Source organism: Mobula birostris, chromosome 12 (genome assembly GCF_030028105.1).
Source record: "Mobula birostris isolate sMobBir1 chromosome 12, sMobBir1.hap1, whole genome shotgun sequence".
Taxonomy (NCBI): Eukaryota; Metazoa; Chordata; class Chondrichthyes; order Myliobatiformes; family Myliobatidae; genus Mobula; species Mobula birostris.
In genome coordinates, this window is record NC_092381.1 from 28,574,010 (window position 1) to 28,595,259 (window position 21,250).

The 21,250-nt window shown below is 39.5% G+C and overlaps 1 protein-coding gene across 3 annotated transcripts in view; it reads left to right on the forward strand.

Moving 5' to 3' along the window:
- LOC140205810 (glycogen debranching enzyme-like) overlaps positions 1-21,250 on the forward strand; it is a 99,242-nt gene that overhangs the window by 40,000 nt on the left and 37,992 nt on the right. For all 3 annotated transcript variants that reach the window (XM_072273521.1, XM_072273523.1, XM_072273522.1), the window contains exons 14-22: positions 211-374; positions 1,270-1,371; positions 3,402-3,557; positions 3,686-3,836; positions 7,069-7,193; positions 8,217-8,326; positions 8,446-8,580; positions 10,700-10,830; positions 12,776-12,912. In XM_072273521.1, coding sequence (XP_072129622.1) covers positions 211-374; positions 1,270-1,371; positions 3,402-3,557; positions 3,686-3,836; positions 7,069-7,193; positions 8,217-8,326; positions 8,446-8,580; positions 10,700-10,830; positions 12,776-12,912 — 1,211 coding nt within the window. The remainder of the gene's footprint in view (positions 1-210; positions 375-1,269; positions 1,372-3,401; positions 3,558-3,685; positions 3,837-7,068; positions 7,194-8,216; positions 8,327-8,445; positions 8,581-10,699; positions 10,831-12,775; positions 12,913-21,250) is intronic.

Sequence of the window (21,250 nt, forward strand, 5' to 3'; positions counted from 1 at the left end):
TGGAGGAACTGGGGTGAAGGTTCTGCTTTTGTGCTGTATAAACTATATGCATCTAGTCTTTGCAGCAGCTGCTCACTTCTCTCTCCCAACCTGCTCACTCAAATCAACTAAATGAATTTTTTTAAAATATAATGCAAAGAACAACTCAGCAACCTAGATCTAAAGTATGCTATATAATATGTCTCACTTCCTCATGTTTTTGTCTAATAGAGGCAATGAGTGCAGGTGACAGCCATGAAGAAGGGAGGCTGGTTTACCGTTATGGTGGTGTGCCTGTTGGATCATTCGCACAGCTACTTGTAAGGCCTCTGGTACCAAAAATTGCGCATGCTTTGTTTATGGATGTTACTCATGACAACGAGTCATTGATTCAGGTACAGCATATCATTATTATTTTTGTTATCATTACTCAACAAAACGGCAGGTGAAGATATATCTCTACTAAAAGAGGTGTAAGAAGCTCCTTCCCTCTGCTAGCCTGCAGGTGACCCTTGGTCAAGGTGTAACATCTGCTTACTCCCCGCCCCCCCACTCGGATCAGGGCCACGTGAAGCCAGGGGGCAGTTGGTGGATATCTCAAGTCCTGGTTATGCAACCACTGAAGCCAAGCAGACAATTTCTGAAGAGTGTTGATTATGGCTGGGGTCACCCATCTTATAAAGACTCTGTCCAGGAGAAGGCAATGACAAACCACTTCTGTAGAAAAATGTACCAAGAACAATCATGGTTAGGGACAGGAAGATCATAATCGCCCAGTAATATGCCACAACACATAATGATGATAAATTATCAAAGAGGTTGTTTGGGTGACACAGAAATTCCTTTGTATTACAAAAATTCCGGCTTCATTTTCTAAATCATACTGCATGTCTGTATGCTTTTAGGAAAATTATCGGATCAGGAAAACCTGCCTTAAATTACTTGCTGATTAAAGAGATATTTGATATTTAGAAGTGTCTGGCAAAGTGATTATCAAATTTTTCAGTAAGTGCAAATCCTTCTCAAAGATGGTATGTTTCTCATCTAAATTTGAATAGGAATGCAAGTTGATGGGAAATTACTGAGCAATATGAGTTGAAACTGAGATCAAACGCTATTCTAACGTGGAGTGCACTATAATATGTTGCTTTTTATGTTGGAACATATTTTCATTTTCTTTGAACCAACAAATTGACAATTGGCATACAAGTTACTCTGAATAATTTCCTTTTGATTCAGACTGGTCTACTAATCTTCATAATGCATAAATTTATTTTCTTTTGTTTACAGTGCCGTTCTGCATTTGATGCTCTTCCCAGTGCAACCATTATTTCAATGGCTTGCTGTGCCTCAGGAAGTACAATGGGCTTTGATCACTTAGTTCCACATCAGGTTAGTTTGAGGTGCATAATTTTATGTAAAGTAGAAAATATTTGCATTTTTAAGTTTTGTTCTGTATTCTGATATTAAAATCCTGATTAATCAGAATCTCTCATTATAAGAAAACTGTTCTGGTGGATCTAAAGCAAAATCAAATGGTGAGATCACTCAGCAGATCAGGCTGAATCTGGCTGAAGAGAAGTAATGTTAACGTTTCAGGTGGAAATTTGACTTAAAACATTAACTCTGAAGATAGTGAAGCAATTGTGTTAAGTGGTTGCTTTCCATCAAGCTGGAATACTTTATTTATTTTCTATTCCAAACTCAAATTTTAATTTCATTCTTTTTAGTTTAGTTTAAAAAGTGCTTTTTCAGATATGAAGTACAAAGTGGTGGTAACTACAGATATTATTCTAATCATGTCTTGTTGGAGTTTACAAGTATGATAGATATCGTTGTTGTTGGATCCGACTGATTAATCAATATTTTCTTTGCAGTTTAACAATTAATTGTCTGCTTGTATTTTATATGCTTATATGCAAGTAACTGTCTAGTATGCTTCCTAGTTGTCACAGTGTAAATATGTAGTTGTTCAGTGTATCCTCTAGTTGTTATTTTGGTATAATTCTGGTAAGCTCTGGAGGATTCTTATAGTGCTGCATTATTTGAATAGGGGGTACCTCATTGGTTGACTCTTATCTACTAATTTAAATGGAATTTTCCTTATCTGTGTAGTATAAAAAGAGCTGCACCATCTTAGTTCTTTTTGCTTTTGTCTCCCTTTTGCTTACCAAGCTTCTATCACGGTGTGTTTCAACTTTCTATCAATACTTAAAAATATACTGTGAAGCAATAAATGTTGTGCCTCTTTCCTGACTTTTGGAAGAACCTTGTATTAAAACATCAGAAGGCAACATTGCATACACGCCTTAAAGGTTCTCACTGCTGTCTGTAAGGAGTTTGTACATTCTGCCCATGACCACATGGGTTTCCTCTGGATTCTCCAATTTTCTCCCACATTCCAAAGCGTTAGTATGTTGTGGGCATGCAATGTTAGCACGGGAGGAATAGTGAAACTTGCGAGATGCACATAGCACATCCTCAAACTGTGTTGGTCGTTGGCACAAATGGCGCATTTCACTACAGTTTTAATGTACAGGTGACAAATAAAGCTATTTTATCTATATAGGATGTATGTCAGCTGTTTTCTATATGTGGAAAGTTTAAAGACTAGAGGATAAAGTCACAGAATTAAAGGTTAGCTGATTAGCGCTAAAGTAACCTGAAATAGCTTCTCATACAGCTTTGCAACTTTTCATAGATATGTCTTTGAGTTCTCAACTCATAGCCATGTCTCTGAATTCTCAGTTCACATCGAGGACTGAGATTGACAGATTTATGTATATTATGTATGTTAGGGAAATGAGATGGGAAATACTGGATCAGATTTGATAATGACCTATGTCGGTATATCTCAGGGAGCTGGATAGTTTGCTCTTATTTCTATTTCTTATGTGCAATATAAAAAATAGATCATCAGCTTTGCAAGTTGGGTTGATGTGTTCTCTGATCTTAGCAATCCATAGATCAAAGGCCAACTCAACCCAACTATCATCCACCCGAGCTATGCATTTTCCCAGTTATTAGCTTTGTAAGTTTGACTTGGCCAGATTCTTTAGCATGAATGTTTGCAATCATGTAGGAAAAAGATGTATGGAAGGTGTTTAATTTGAAAATTTGTTTGTTTATACCTCCAGTAATAATGGTGAGTTAAATATTATAAGAAAAACATTATTCATTTATTTTTAATTCTGAGCATGCATGCCATGTCTCTATTGTTTGGTTTACTAGAATTTCTGATATTCTTACCTTGGCTTTTTGGCATATTAAATGCTACCTGTTTATCTGTTCCCTGTCTACCTGCGACATTATCATAATTGAAGTTGTAACAGTAACTAGGAGCAATTAAAATACAATATACAGTACATATTTTGATTTCCTGCACATTGAAGTTTCTGTTTTCTGCCTTTACATGTTAATAGATATCCGTGGTTGGGGAAGAGAGGCTCTATCCCAAGTATAATCCTGATGCAATTCCAGAATCTGCAGGGGAGCTCAGTGAAAACTCTGGAATCATTGCAGGAAAACAAGCAATTAACTTTCTTCATCGTCAACTAGGAGCTCAGTTATTCAATCAGGTGATGCAAAATGCAACAATTTTTTATTTAAATGCAGAAATATTGATCTAACTTGTGTGACTTGAATGAATTGAAATTGCATCAGGATTACGAGATCTTTCTTCAACTGTGTTGATATGTATTTTAAGGTGTATGTGGATCAAGTTGATGAGGACATTGTGGCAGTAACACGACATTGCCCAAATACCCACCACTCGGTAGTGGCCGTGTCACGTACTGCATTTAGAGACCCAACAAAATATCACTACAAATCTGACCTACCTTCAATGTGCATCCCAGGTACTGCTTCTACTTTTTTTTTAAACATATGTTTTTATCATCAAAAATGAGAACACTCTATATTCTTCCCAATGCAGTACTTGAATCATTAAGTTAGATGAGCAACAAAAGTAACCCCTTCAACTAGTTCGCACCTCTTAAGTATCAGCTTGGTTGCTTCCAATACCAAGTCCACATTGAGTCCATATTGGCAATGCAATGTTTTGTACTTTTATCTTCACTGCATTTTTATCTAGGACTGAAGTAATCTTTAACCAATGACAAACTAACTTTGTGTATCCTATGAGGATATCCAGATTGGTGAGAGTAAGGATGAGACTGAGGTTTCATTAATGTTGAAAGGGTTGTATATTTATGTTTTAAATCCATAATCTTTCTTTTAATATTCCTTCAACTTCCCTTGGAGAATAGCTGATAGATGCAGGGGGATTGCCCCAAGAGTTTGAAACTTCATGTATGAAGCTGTCTAAGTCCTGCTGTACCACCTTGTATGCCTTTCAGAGGCTAGGTTGGGGAAAGATGATGAGAGCAAGTGGCCATAGGGCCAACCAGTTTTGGATAGTGTGGTTAGGATTGTAGGGCTGGAGGAGTGGTAGGAGCACTGATGGAAACCTGCCTGATTAGAAAGTGGAGAATGATGGGGTGATTGGGGAGGGTTGGTGGATTCCTGAGATTCCATGGTCTGGTGAGGGAAAACCAGAAGACCACAAATTAGGTTGTTGGTTTTCTGCACCAAGGTTATCCAAAACTCTGCTGTAATAAAACCAAAGCTTAATATATTTATCCTAATGATATCCTCAGTGCCTCACGGCCAATGAAGTCTCTGTGAAGTGTCAGTATTACAGTTGAACAAAGGGAACTATGGAGCTATGAGGGAGCAGCTGGCCAAAGCTCAATGGAACAATACCCTAGCAGGGATGACAGTGGAACAGCAATGGCAAGTGTTTCTGGGAATAATGCAGAAGGTTCAGGATCAGTTCATTCCAAAGAGGAAGAAAGATCCTAAGGGGAGTAAGGGGAGGCTGTGGCTGACCAGGGAAATAATGGACAGTATAAAAATAAAAGAGAAGAAGTATAACATAGCAAAGAGGATTGGGAAACTTTTAAAGAGCAACAGAAGGTAACTAAAAAGGCAATACACAGAGAAAAAATGAGGTACGAAGGTAAACTAGCCAAGAATATGAAGGAGGATAGTAAAAGCTTCTTTAGGTATGTGAAAAGGAAAAAAATAGTTAAGACCAAAATTGGGCCCTTGAAGACAGAAACGGGTGAATTTATTATGGGGAACAAGGAAATGGCAGACGAGTTGAACAGGTACTTTGGATCTGTCTTCACTAGGGAAGACACAAACAATCTCCCAGATATAATAGTGGCCAAAGAACCTAGGGCTAGGGTAATGGATGAACTGAAGGAAATTTATATTAGGCAGGAAATGGTGTTGGATAGACTGTTGGGTCTGAAGGCTGATAAGTCCCCGGGACCTGATGGTCTGCATTCCAGGGTACTTAAGGAGGTGGTTTTAGAAATCGTGGATGCATTGGTAATCATTTTCCAATGTTCTATAGATTCAGGATCAGTTCCTGTGGATTGGAGAGTGGCTAATGTTGTCCCTGTCTTCAAGAAGGGAGGAAGAGAGAAAACGGAATTATAGACCGGTTAGCCTGACGTCGGTGGTGGAAAAGATGCTGGAGTCAATTATAAAAGATGAAATTATGACACATCTGGATAGCAGTAACAGGATTGGTCTGAGTCAGCATGGATTTACAAAGGAGAAATTGTGCTTGACTAATCTTCTGGAATTTTTTGAGGATGTAACTATGAAAATGGACAAGGGAGAGCTAGTGGATGTAGTGTACCTGGACTTTCAGAAAGTCTTTGATAAAGTCCCACATAGGAGATTAGTGGGCAAAATTAAGGCACATGGTATTGGGGGCAGAGTACTGACATGGATTGAAAATGGGCTGGCTGACAGAAAACAAAGAGTAGCGATTAACGGGTCCCTTTTGGAATGGCAGGCGGTGACCAGTGGGGTACCGCAGGGTTCAGTGCTGGGACCGCAGCTGTTTACAATATATATTAATGATTTAGATGAGGGATTTAAAAGTAACATTAGCAAATTTGCCGATGACACAAAGCTGGGTGGCAGTGTGAAATGTGAGGAGGATGTTATAAGAATACAGGGTGACTTGGACAGGCTGGGTGAGTGGGCAGATGCATGGCAGATGCAGTTTAATGTGGATAAATGTGAGGTGATCCACTTTGGTGGTAAGAACAGGAAGGCAGATTATTATCTAAATGGAGTCAAGTTAGGAAAATGGGAAGTACAACGAGATCTAGATGTTCTTGTACATCAGTCACTGAAAGCAAGCATGCAAGTATAGCAGGCAGTGAAGAAAGCTAATGGCATGCTGGCCTTCATAGCAAGGGGAATTGAGTATAAGTGCAAAGAGGTCCTTCTGCAGCTGTACAGGGCCCTGGTGAGACCACACCTGGAGTACAGTGTGCAGTTTTGGTCTCCAAATTTGAGGAAGGACATTCTTGAGGGAGTGCAGCGTAGGTTCACAAGGTTAATTCCTGGGATGGCGGGACTGTCATATGTTGAAATATTGGAGCGGCTGGGCTTGTATACTCTGGAATTTAGAAGGCTGAGAGGGGATCTTATTGAAACATATAAGATTATTAAGGGATTGGACATGCTGGAGGCAGGAAGCATGTTCCCGCTGATGGGTGAGTCCAGAACCAGAGGCCACAGTTTAAGAATAAGTGGTAGGCCATTTAGAAAGGAGTTGAAGAAAAACTTTTTCACCCAGAGAGTGGTGGATATATGGAATGCTCTGCCCCAGAAGGCTGTGGAGGCCAAGTGTCTGGATGCTTTCAAGAAAGAGATGGATAGAGCTCTTAAAGAAAGCGGAATCAAAGGTTATGGGGATAAGGCAGGAACTGGATACTGACTATGGATGATCAGCCATGATCACAGTGAATGGTGGTGCTGGCTCGAAGGGCCGAATGGCCTGCTCCTGCACCTATTGTCTATTGAATATAATTCACTGATGTAGTAAACAAGCACAGAATTCAATTTTCATGCAGTAATGACTCACAAACAGCAATGAGATAAGTTACATGTAAAATTGTACTTTTGGTCATAATATATAGCTTTCTCCTTGTTCACCTTGTTTCTCATTGCGTTTTGACTGAATGTACTGAGAATTCAAACCACTCATCTTTATTGTAGGTAAAATAGAAGAGATTGTGTTGGAAGCCATGACCATACAAAGGAAAACTGCTTCTTACAAAAAAGATAAGCATTTTATTAATGGGTTGCCACAATATATGGTGGATATCAAGGAACATTTGCAGGTAAAGATGCACATTTTCTTACAGTAGCATAGTGATTAAGCAATTGGACCAGAGTTTACAAGGTCTGGATTACTGATCTGGCAGTGTGATTTCAAAGTTCCAATGTACCATTTTAGGAATTTAAATTCCAGTAACTAAATAAATCTGCAATTTAGAAGTGTCACTTATGGTGACTATGAAATTATTAGATTGTTGTAAAAACCCATTTTATTCACTAACTACTTCTGGGAAGGATCTTACATGGTCTGTCTATATGTCATTATGGACACATCCAGCTACACATTTATTTACCTTATTCAGAGATGCAGTGCAGAGTAGAACTTTGTAGCTCTTTGAGCCACACCACCCAGCAATCCCCAATTTTAGCCCTAAACTAATCACAGGACAATTTATAATGACCAATTAACCTATTAACCGGTATGTCTTTGGACTGTGAGAGGAAACTGGAGTACCCGGAGAAAATCCGAAACTGGAATTGAACTCCAAACACCTAAGCAGTAAGCTGTAATGGCACCACACTAGCCATAACACTACAGTGACGCCCAAGCCAGGGGCTAACTCTCAATCACTTATTCATGAACAAAGCCATTGAAACTTATTTACTCTGTTAATTGAAACCATAATTTTCTTTTTTTGTTAGTATTTTAATGATTTTAACATATTTACCATTTTAATTGTTTTCATTGACTTAAAAAGTTTTTAAATGATTTTTGGTTGTCCAGGCCTTTTAAGAGGGTGTTAAGTGTTTTTTGCAACTAGCCTTTGAACCAACGTCATCATGATGGTCTTGTGTTGGAGCCTTGGGGTGATGCCTAAAGCTTGAATTCTGATCAGAGCCCAATGCACCAAGGGGAATGGCCCTCAGGTCAGAGGGTTTGCTTGTTCAGCCTTTTCGATCAAGATAAAGTTCAGCAGAGTGGAGCGCTGGGCAGCAGACCAGGTGCAGTCAAGACAGTATTACAGCAAAATAAACACCACAATATCTATTTTTTTTCAAGAGCCAATTCTGTATTTATTTTCTAGTTAAATGAAAGCAGGATTATTAAAGCAAAGGTAACTTCCAAGGATCGCAGTGACTACGTCTATGAAATTACATTTGAAAATTTTCCTCCTGGCAGCATCATTGTCTTCCGGTAAGTGAATTTCTTCCTTACAGTGACTAAAAATGAATTTGTTTAGTAATCTTAAAAAATTATATTGTGACTTTTGTTTTTGTGAAACATTTTATACGTAATAATCACCATGTTTGCAGGGTGAGTCTCGATCCAAAGGCTCAGCATGCAGTTGGAGTACTTCGCTATCATCTTAGCCAGTTTAATCCATTTTACAAAGCTGGCAGCATTGTCGATAAGAGTGCTCCGCCAGCACTGGCTCGGTCGTTTATATCGTGAGTGCCTTATTTATTTTGGATTTTAAAATATACTTGTAGACGAGTAAGCTTTCAAACAAAAAAATTTAAATTCAGTTATTTATTTACCAAAAATAGTCAAGCTTGTAATTTTTTTCTCAACATATTTTCTATTAATACAATTTTCTATAAGTGTCTCTCTGAAACATCGTTACCATTCACTTTATTTTTCAATGGTATGTATATCTATTACTTTTCTTGAATTAGGAAACTGGCTGATTTAGGCCATAAGACAAAGGAACTGAATTAGGCCATTCAGCCCATCAAGTCTGCTCCATCATTTCATCATGGCTGATCTGTTATGCCTCTCAACTCCATTCTCCCACCTTCTCCACCTAACTAACCTGTGACGCAACTAATCAAGAACTTACCAACTTTCGCTTTGGAGGCCAAGTCATTGGGCATATTTAGAGTCGTCTGTGGTGATGAATTCCACAGATTCACCATACCCTGGATAAAGGAATCCCTCCTCATCTCTGTTCTAAATGGAGATCCTTCTATTCTGAGACTGTCTTCCAATCCTAAACTCACCCACTATAGGAAACATCCTTTCCACATCCACGTACTATTTAGGCCTTTCAATATTTGATAGGTTTCAATGAGATCCTCCGCATTCTTCTAAACTCCAGTGAGGACAGGCCCAGGGCCATAAAACACTCCCCATGTGTTAACCCTTTCATTCCTGAAATAATTATTTATTTATTGATTGACTAATTGTTTGAAATGCAGTGCAGAGTAGAACCTTCCAACCCTTTGAGCCACGCCATCCAGCAATCCCTTAATTTAATCCTAACCTAATCACGGGACAATTTACAATGACCAATTAACCCACCAACTACTACATATTTGGACTGAGAAGAAATCCGTCCAGTCATGGGGAGAATGTACAAACTCCTTACAGGCGGCAGCAGGAGTTAAATCCAAATTGCCTGTACTGTAAAGCATTGTACTAACACCTCTGATTTCTTAATTTTCTCCACATTTAGAAAATAATCCACACTTTTATTCCTTCTACCCAAGTGCAGGACTGTAGACTTCCCTACACCATATTCCAACTACCACTTCTTTGCCCATTCTCCTAATCTGTCTAAATCCTTCTGTAGACTTCCTGCTTCTTCACACTACCTGCCGCCCACCTATCTTCATATATCGTCTGCAAGCTTGTCCACAAAGTCATCAATTCCATTGTCCAAATCATCAACATACTGTGTAACATGAAAAGAAGCAGTCCCAACACCGACCCCTGTGAACACTGCTAGTCACCATCTGCCAACCAGTAAAGGGCATGAGTCACAAATTCGGAGGCAACTACTTGTTGGTTAATCTCTGGTGATCGTTATTCACATGAAGGTTAAACAGTGGGCCTAGATGAAACACAGATCCATCTGTGCAACAACACATCATAAAAATGGTTGAGATTCCACGTCATTTGTGAACAAGGCCACCCAACAGTCTTAATCTCAAAATTCACGAGAATTATTTTAACATTGTATTCCTTCTAATGTAGCGTTTGTTAATGAGAGATTATTTTGGTTGATATTCCCATAAACTTTGATTAATTCATCAAAGAGCTTCAATTGTTGAATTTCAAAACGTCTTTGAGTGGGGATAATTGTGGTCTTTTCCTAATCATTAAAACAAAAGGGAAATGGGCCCTTAATTAAGATCAATACTTCAATTCTATTTGGAAATCTAATTTGTGTTTTAATGCTTAACAGGCTCCTTCTGTGGGTTTTTCACATAACTGGATAGAATCTAGGTTCCTCCCGAAAGGAAAAGCTAAGGTGTTTTATTCATTCAGACAATTTTAAAAGCAGAAAATACTGCAAATACTTTGCTGTTTAAGCAGAATATTTACAACTGCTTTTGACCAGAGTATTTTTGGGCTCGTTTTATTTCAGATTCCTATCATCCTCAGAATGTTGCTTTTATATCATTCTTTGTTAAATGGGAGTTTGAATTGACAAAACTGAATTTCTGCATAACAAAACACACATTATCAACTTGTTGAAGCTGCGGTACTCTCCTGTAAATAGTAGTATTTTGTATTGTGGTATTTTGTCAACAAGTAATTATCCTATTTCTTTTTCATCAATAGAACCACTACCAATCTTACATTGGCTGACCTTAACATGTTACTGTATCGATGTGATAGTGAGGAACAGGAAGATGGTGGTGGCTGCTACTTTATTTCAAATTTTGGGCATTTGAAATATGCAGGTTTGCAAGGTATGTGAATCTGGTTTGCAAGGATACTGGGCCTAATCAAATTAAGGCACAATTAAATATTAATTTTGTTTTGATTAAATTATGTCAAATATTTTCAGTGCTTTTTTAAGGATTTGCTTTGATTAATTTGTGACTGGTTCTACCCTTGTTAATCAGATTAGGAGTTGGATATTAATATTTGTGTATTAGGACTGAATGTTCGGGGTACTCCCTGGACTGCAAGGGCATGACTTTTGGACCCCCCCCCCATACATATGAACAAGCATTTGTGTTGATCACGTTGGGCTGAGTGATTTCAACAAGGCAGAAGCTAGAATTTGTAATGGACTTCCCTGGACATTGATTACAAAGGAACAAATTAGCTAGCTTTTTTCCTCCCTGGTTACACTGGACAGCAAAAACTTTGCTTCCTAAATACTTTTGAGTTTATCTTGTGGATTTTGGACTGCTGATCATGAAAATCACTATGAAATTTCCCTATGACACACCATTTTTTTGTAATTGCCTATATTTGTCATTTCAATTCAGAATAACTGATGCCAAGATTAAAGAAGGCATTTTTGTTGGTTCACAAATCAAACACGTCATCAGTGGCAGGCAATTTGAAAAACTTCTAGTGGGACCAGAGAAAATATGTAGAAGGCATTGAAGGATGAAGAACTTCTAATGAGACCAGGGAAAATGCATAGAAGGCATTCAAGGATGTTGTTGAAAATTTTCTTGGCAACTACAGAGCATCAAACTACATGCAGCTGGTTGACAACATGCCATGAAGTGCAACATGTCACTAAAGATTCAATTTCTGACTTCCCATTTAGACGACTTCCCTGCAAATCTTGGTGTTGTCTGTAATGAGCATGGTGAAAGATTTCACCAGGACACTGCTGTCCTGGAGAAACCGTATCAGGGCAACTGGAATCCATTAATGCTGTCTGATTATTGTTGGACATTGAAACCAGAAGCCTCAAGCACTGAGTACAAATAAAAATCATCAACCAAACATTTTTAACTTAGTTGAATTATTACAAAACAGGAGCATCATTAGGCAATTACATGTATTATGTTCAGTAAAAGTTAATTTATTGTTTCTCCAAATTCCTACGTGTTATAAGTAGACTGAAATTATTATTTGTGTTCAGCTTCAAGCAGTCTATCATAAACAAAAAAAAAAATCTGAGGAAGCACCACTTTCCAAAAAAAAAAATTGTTGTCCAGTGTTTCTATTCAGGAACCAATTTTGAAAGTGCATATCTGGATGGCATTTCACCACTGATTAGCCCGTGAAGTATTCACTGTGCTGGTTAATTATTTGGTGAGATGTTTAAGGATACATAATCACTACTTTTTACAAAAAGGATCAAGGCGTTAAATGGTACTGAATAGGTAATTGAACAGGTGTAATACCTATTGGACACACTGGATGGCACAGGTGAAATGACTTGATTCTTCACAAATCAAACCAGTGCCATTTAATCACACCTTGTATTCAACATAAATAACCTCTTGAGGATCAGTTTAATTTTGTGTAAATGAATGCTTAATCTCCTGAGAGATATAATCTAAAACAGATTTATGGTAAATTAATATTCAGATGTTAAATGGAGAGATGAGATAGCATATGCTGTAATTTTGAGCATAATGCAAACTGCTGGGGGACTCGGTGGGTCAGGCAACATCTGTTGAGGTAGATGGTGTTTCGGACGGGGACCCTAAATCAGGATCCCTGCAGTCCTGAGGCAGGGGCTTGACAAAGATGGTGACCATCACTCTGCCTTGGCACATGCTGCTGGACCTGCTGAATTCCTTCACAACTTTTTTGTTTGCTCTGAATTTAAATATCGTAGTATTTTTTGACTGAAATATAGTGGACAATTAGTATATAATAGGATTTGTAATACAAATGGTTTCCCTCAGTAAATGTAATTGAACTACTGTGCTTTACTAGGATTCATGTCGGTACTCGCAGATATCCGACCCAACAATGACCTAGGGCATCCTTTGTGTGAAAATCTGCGGGCTGGAGACTGGATGATGGACTTCATAAGTAGTCGTTTGATCACACATGGCGGCAGTCTTGCAATGGTGAGCTGATGTTGGTTTGTGTGTTTGTTTATGTGGTCACATGCATATAACTTGTATATAGAAGCAAGTGAAGGCAATTTTCACCTTAGTACCTTCTCTAACACTCAGTAAGATCATGGCTGATCTTTTAATGACACTTTTCCACCTGAATTTTCTGTGTGTGTGTGTGTGTGTGTGTGTGTGTCTGTGTCTGTCTCTCTCGCTCTCTCGCAACAGTCTCATCTCGCGTGTTCTTTCTCTCTCGCGCGCGCGCACTCTGTCTCTGCCTCTCTCTCTTTCCCCCCCCCCCTCTATTCTACTAAAAGCATTTTTAAGTATATAAAGGATAAAGGAGAGTTGAGTAGATATAGGACCAATAGAAAATGATGTTGGAGATATTGTAATGAGATACGCAGAGGTGGCAGAGGAATAGTGGAAGACATATGCAGTATACTGGACATTCAAGAGTGTCAGGGAAATGAAGTACGTGCAGTGAAAATTACAACTGAGAAGGGTGGATAAATCTCCTGGACCTGATGGAATGCACCCTCAGATTCTGAAGGAAGTAGCTGGAGAGATTGATTAACATTGATCTTTCAAGAATTGATAGATTCTGGCATTGTACCGGATGACTGGAAAACTGCAAATGTTACTCCGCTGTTTAAGAAGGGTGGAAAGCAGCGGAAAGGGAACTATAGACCTGTTAGCCTGACATCAGTGGTTGGGAAATTGTTTGGAATTGATTGTTAGGGATGAGATTACGGTGTACCTGGAGGCACCTGGCATGATAGGCTGAAGTCAGTATGGTTTCCTGAAAGGAAAATCCTGCCTAACTAACCTATTGCAATTCTTTGAGGAAATTACAAGTGGGGTATACAAAGGAGACGCAGTAGATGTGAAGACCTACTGCACAGAAGGCCTTTGACAAAGTGCCGCACATGAGCCTGCTTAGCAGGATAAGAGCCCAAGGAATTAGAGGGGAGTTACTAGCATGGGTGGAGCATTGACTGATCAGCAGAAAACAGAGAGTGGGAATAAAGGGAACCTTTTCTGGCTGGCTGCCGGTTACCAATGGAGTTCCACAGGGGTCGGAGTTGGGACTGCTGCTTTTTACGATCTATGTCAATGTTGGACTATGGGATTAATAGACTTGTGGCTAAGTTTGCCGATGATACAAAGAAAGGTGGAGGAGCGGGTAGTGTTGAGGAAACAGAGAGCCTGCAGAGAGACTTGGATAGCTTAGGGAATGGACAAATAAGTGGCAAATGCAATACAGTGTTGGAAAGCATATGGTCATGCACTTTGGTGGAAGAAATAAACGGGCAGACTATTATTTAGATAGGGAGAGAATTCAAAATGCAGAAATGCAAAGGGACTTGGAAGTCCTTGTGTAGGATACCCTAAAGGTTAACCTCCAGGTTGAGTCAGTGGTGAAGAAGGCGAATGCAATGTGGGCATTCATTTCTAGAGGTGTAGAATATCAAAGCAGGGATGTGATGTTGAGGCTCGAAAAGGCACTCGTGAGATCACACTTGGAGTATTGTTTGCAGTTTTGGGCTCCTTATTTTAGAAGGGATATACTGAGATTGGAGAGGGTTCAGAGAAGATTCACGAGAATGATTCCAGGAATGAAAGGGTTACCGTATGATGAATGTCTGATAGCTCTTGGGCTGTATTCCCTGGATTTTAGGAGAATGAGGGGGGGATCTCATAAAAACATTCCGATGTTAAAAGGCCTGAACAGATTAGATATGACGAAGTTATTTCCCTTGATAGGCGTGTCTAGGACAAGAGGGCACGACTTCAGGATTGAAGGACATCCGTTTAGAACAGAGATGCGGAGAAATTACTTCAGTAATAGGGTAGTAAATCTGTGGAATTTGTTGCCATGAGCAGCTGTGGAGACCAAGTCATTGGGAGAATTTAAGGCAGAGATAGGTTCTTGATTAGCCAGTGCATCAAAAGATATGGGGAGAAGGCAGGGGAGTGGGGATGACTGGATGAATTGGATCAGCCCATGATTGAATGGCGGAGCAGACTCGATGGGCTGACTGGCTTACTCTTCTGCTCCTATATCTTATGGTCTAAAAATGCAATCTGAGTTTTAAACTGAAGACATTGTCATCTGAATTAGACCATTGTGAACCCTATTTTGGAGACAAGTTTATAACCTAAACTCACATTCCAGTGCAGTACCATGGAAGTTTTTCAACATTGGGTTGTAGCATCTTTAAGAGGAAGCATTAAACTGAGGCCACATTTGTCCTTTCAATTAAGTGTTAAAAACAAAATCCTGTTTCCCTATTTTGAAAAGCATTGCATTCTACTCCACACCCTTGTCGATATTTATCCTTCAAACAAAATCACAATATAAGATTATTTTTAGCATAGCTTACTGTTTGCAGAACCACAATTTTCTGTAAGTTTAATGCTTTGTTTCCTACCATGATAATAGTTCATTTTAAAAATATTTAATTAACTGTGCAATATCTTGCAATTGCATTATTTTTTTCTTTGAACAAATGGAATTCCAAATGTTGTCAAAAAATTATAGTTTCAGTAAAAAGTAGCCCTTTTTTGTTTTAAACAGATGATGGTTTATTGAATGATGTACTTCAATCCCCTGCATTAAATTAGTAAATGAAATTGTTAAATTGGTTTATTATTGTCACATGTACTTAGGTCCAGTAAAAACCTTTGTTTTGCATGCCATCCATATAGTTGGAGGGGCAGATAATCAGACAGTGTATACATCTTTTGCAAACCCATCAGTAGTTGCACAGACACCTGAGGAGCAGACTATCTGTTGGATGGAAGTGACCAACAACTCTAATAGAGGCAGATGCCAAGTTTTAATCTCACCACTGGGAGGTGGTGTTTTAGCACTGCTGGCCCACCACCTTGAGGGAGTCTTGATCATAAGCGGGCCGAAACTCCTGAAGACAGGTAGCAGATCAACTGATGATCCCACTGGTGATAGCACAGGACAGTTAACATCTTAGTCCATGTGTATTTTCAATTCTAATTAGTTCATTGAGAAGTACAAGAGAAAATAGTAACAATGCAGAATTTAGTGCTATAGTGAAAGTGTAGTGCAGGCAGATGATAGGGTGCAAGGCCATGATAAGGTAGACTGTGAGGTCAAGAGTCCATCTTATTGTGTAGCGGTCAGGGCAATAATCTTATAACAGTGGAATAGAAGCTCTCCTGGAGTCTGGTACAGTAGTTGGTGAATAGTTTGAAGCAATGTTATCATACCTGAAAGACCCTCCCAGTTACATTATTCCATTGTACTGTGATGCAATCCTCATGGGCGCTTACTGGACATAACCCGGGAGCTGAATGTCAGGGTGAGTATTGTGCTAACAATTGTAGATGGGAGGAATTCACACGGAATCCTTTTCCTTCAGGGCTTCCTCTTTATTACATACTGACATCAACGGTGAGTCACTTGTCCAGGAATGAAAACACCCCGATCCAAAGATTCCATTATTCTTATACTATTTCGTATCAGCATTCCCTCCACAGTCCCATTGTCTCTATCCTGCATATGCTGTGTATATGTAGAATGAAGTCAGCCTTTTGCAGAGACTTCAGTGCCTATATATTAAGAGAGCCTTGTATGCTACATTAGCTATATGCAGTTCTATCTTTACCTTGTATGTACAATGGGAAAATTCCATGCTGGAGTTTATGGGATTGTTATTAGGCTGGTAAACAGCTATGAGTTTATGATGGTTCACTTTAGCTGCAGTTTGGGATTACTTGAACCAGTTCCAGATTTTCTACGACAGGTACCAACCCTCTAGAGCATCCTTTCTCAACTGGGGTTACTAGCGAGAGGTCGCTAAAAGTTCTGCGAGAGATTGTACTTTTTAAAAAAAAAAATAAACACCTTTTTTGAACTTTGTGTGATGCCAGTGCTCACAGTGCTGGGCAGTGACTGAGCAGCCCCTTTCACCATCTCGTTGGGGGTCTCTCAGATCAATATGGGAGTGTACAGTACGACCATGTGTGTTTGGTTGAGTCCATTCTCAGTTTTTGGCGTGAGATAGGGGAGGTCATTGATAATTGTTGAGCGCTGTATTGCACGGATGGGAGGACAGTAGGCTAATGAGGAGCGTGAAGTGCATTTTCCAGGCATTCAATGGACTCGCCCAACTTGGGCTGTAACGTCAGCCTCTCCCTCCTGAGTTACTATCTGCAACTCCCCCTTGAGCACTGCTGACTGATTTATGGGAGTGAACAAACTCTACCGGTGTAGTAGAAAATGGGAGGGAAATTTTCATTCTAAAGAATTTCTATGTGCCGTGACTCAGCAGAACTTATTACTTGGAAAAGTCACAAGTTGGTGAGAACCTAATAATGCCAGTATGTAAAATTATAGTGGATAAAATGCTAGGACAAGATGCAGTACCGAGAAATTGGAAAAGGTTTCACTCTCAAATAGTACATAAAGTCAACATCTTGATGACCTATCTATCGCGTGATGCTGAAAAGGTTTTGTGTGATAAACTGAAAAATAATAGCGTTTCTATCCAGGTTGATGAGTCAACAGATCTCACCAATAAGTGTTATATTGTAAGATTTGTAAATGATGGTGAAATTCAAGAAGGTTTTTTCTTCTGCAAAGAGCTGCCTGAAACGAGCAAAGGCCAAGGTATAGTTAATGTTTTGTTTTCATAACTGGAAATTGTCACGAACCCCGTGATGGGAATAAAGAACCAGCAGAGATGGAAAACACTTTGGAGTCCAGTATTGCTATAAACTAATAATACTTATTAATAACTATGCAGTACAGTAATATAAATGTAGATAAATCAAACAGGTTAGCAATGATTATATATATAATATGTAAGTATATCAGTAAGTGTGGAAATATATGTATGAAAAACCAAGCTTCTTTAAGTCTAGGGGTAAAAAGATACAGTTTTACGATGATGAGTAAAGTTCAGTTCAGTTCGTGGTATTGAGTTGAGTAGTGATGGGGAGAGAGAGGGAGAAATTTGAGTCTGCAGGTGAGCTGACACCGTTGATCTTTCTATTGTCCTTCGAAATCCTTTAAAAGTCACCGACTGTGACTTTAAGAAAGGGGACCAGTTTTCTGTGGTGGAGCTATCCCCCAGACGAGTGTGGACACATGGACAACTCCCCACCAGTCAACCCTTTTCCTCTTTCCGCTGCAAGAGCGATGGATAGATCCGCCTGATCGATCCTCCAAAACCCACTTTTTCTGCAGGCACAACAATGCTCATTCAGTGTCCAGAACATGTGTCTGAGGTCTACCACCTGACCTCCTATTTTATCTTCCTATGCTGAGCATCAACTGTCATTTAAATAATCCCTCCTTCCTCTCTGTGAAGAAATGCACAAGCAGGCAAAAAGTCCTTGAAGAAGTATCAACAACCTGACTTGGGTCACCATAGCCATTTTCGAGCTGCTCGGTGCCATCTCTCTCCAACTCAGCAGAAATCCAAAAGTTAACGAGTTCTTAAAGTGACAGGCCAACAGTTAATCTTCATATCTCTCTATCTATCTATCTATCTATCTATCTATCTATCTCTCTCTCTCTCTCTCTCTCTCGCTCTCTCGCTCTCTCGCTCTCTCGCTCTCTCGCTCTCTCGCTCTCTCGCTCTCGCTCTCGCTCTCGCTCTCGCTCTCGCTCTCTCTCTCTCTCTCTCTCTCTCTCTCTCTCTCTCTCTCTCTCGCTCTCGCTCTCGCTCTCTCTCTCTCTCTCTCTCTCACAAGTTGTCAGTGTTAAATAACTCTCTTTTCAAAAGCACAGTTAATAGGGGTAATCCACGATCCCATCACACTCCCCTTCCTCAGAGACAAAAAATTGACGAAGCCGATTTTTGTTTTGTCTAAATGTAAATAACAGATTGAAACAATACAGGTAAAAATCATCAGATGACAGTGAAAATGTATACAGTTTCCAACTTAACATCTGGATAAGTAATCAGCTATAATATTGTCAGTACCTTTCACATGTTTGATTGTTAAGTCACATTCTTGCAATATCAGACTCCAATTTAACAACCTTCTATTCTTAACCTTCATTTTAGTTAAAAACACCAGCAGATTATGATCTGCGTAAATCACAAGGGGTCTTTGAGCAGGACAAATATAAACCTCAAAATGTTGTAAGGCCAGAATAAGTGCTAACAACTCTTTTTCAACAGTTGAATAATTTTTCTGGTGCACATTAAATTTCTTTGAGAAATAAGCCACTGGGTGTTCAATGTCATCCACACCCTTCTGTAACAGTACTGCCCCAGCAGCTTCGTCACTAGCGTCTGTTGCTATTGAGAATGGTTTTGAAAAATCAGGTGCTTTGAGCACAGGATGATAACATAGGATGGTTTTCAGGCATTCAAATGCCTCCTGGCAAAGGTCACTCCATACAAATCTTTTACTCTTCCCCGGGAGTTTTGTTAGGGGGAGAGCGATGTCAGCAAAGTTCTTACATAACTTATAGTAATACCTAACCATTCCCAAAAACCTTCTTGAAGCTTCCTTGCCCATCAAAACAGGAACTTCAGCAATAGCTTGAACCTTGGCCTGTACAAGAGCCATTTGGCCCTGGCCTACCACATAACCCAGATATGTAACTGTGGCATGGCCAAACTCACTTTTAGCAAGGTTCACAGTAAGATTGGCCTTGGAAAGTTCGTCAAACAGTTTTTCTACCGCTGCAATATGCTCTTCCCACGTGTCATTCCCGACCACTAAATCATTGATATAAACCCCTGTGCTTCCTAACCCTCCAGTCACAGAATTGATCATTCTTTGAAATGTCCCTGGTGCATTTTTCATCCCGAAGTGTAAAACATTGTATTCATACAGTCTAGATGGTATCCCAAATGCTGATATCTCCTTAGTCCTCTCTGTTAAAGGAACACCCCAGTATCCTTTTAACAAGTTAATCTTAATAAGGTATTTAGCCTTCCCCACTCTACCAATACAATCATCCATTCTCCTTCCTTGTTCTTTCTTGTTTCTAATTCCTTCTTCAACCCTTTTACTTTCCTCAAAATTGACTCTGTGAAGATGCCGTTTCATAGGCTGGGCTGAATCTATAATGACATGATGCACTGCCAATTCAAAATGCCAATTAGTCCTTTAACTTGTTTTTGCAGTTTTGGGTCCAACTGATAGACTTTATCAGTAATATTTTCCAAAACAATGGAATTCTGACATCTGGGTGAGACTGGGTTTAATGGGTAAACATGTTTTTCCACTTCATTATCAGATTCCACGACTCCATTTTGTTCCATAACAATTCTCCCAGCTGCTATTCTAGCAAACAAGAGTCTTATTTTGATTCGACCATCTTGTAAGCTTTCCTTTGCAAGGACACAAAGCTTACTAAATCCCTTCCAGAATTCTCAGTAGTGTCAAAGGTCCTTTTGGCCTGTAACTGAATACAGGTTCCAACAAACTACCCTTCACTGCCTTCTGAATCAAATCTCCAACAATAAATAAGAGGAAGGGAACCCCCTCATCCCAATTTTTTCCATTTCTCACACAATGTGCTTTAATCATGGTTTTAAGAGTTGAGTTGAACCGTTCCAAGCCTCCCTTGGACTCTGTGTGATATGTAGATGACACCATGTGCTTAGCTACTAATTCTCTAACTATCCCCTAGAATGTTCCCGAAATAAAGTTACTGCCCTGGTCAAATTGGATTTCTTTGGGTAGACCTACCAGTGTGTAAAACTTACTGAATGCTGTTACCACAATCTTGGCCTCGGTGTTTTCAAAAGACACTGCTTCAGGGGACCTAGACACAGCACACACAATTGTTAGCACATACTGATAACCAACTGCAGTCTTTTGCAGTGGGCCTACACAATCCACTATGACCCTAGGGAAAGATTTACCAAAAGCAGGTATCTGTTTAAGCAGTGTGACTTGAATAACCTGATTAAATATCCCCTCAACTTGACAGGTATGGCAAATCCTGTAAAAATTCACAACGTCCCTCCTTAAACTAGGCCAGTAAAATTTCTTCTTAATCCTGTTCACTGTCTTTCTCACTCCATGAGGTCCACCTAAAGGCATACTGTAAGCCATGTTTAAAATTTCAGCCCTGTAAACTTTCAGAACCATCACGTGACTTGCAGGCACTGTAGCTGGTCTCCACTTTCTCATCAGCACCCCATCTTTAGGGTAATATCCCACTGACTCTCTCTGAACCTCTTCTCCTGTGAGAGCCATCTCCTTTAAAGCCAACATTTCAGAATCTCACTTCTGTTCCTTTATAAATTCCTTCCTCAATAAAGACAAACCTTTCCTTTCCTCCTTCCTCCTCTCAGCTTTACTACCCTCTAAGTCCTGCTGAAATTTAGAAGGTAGA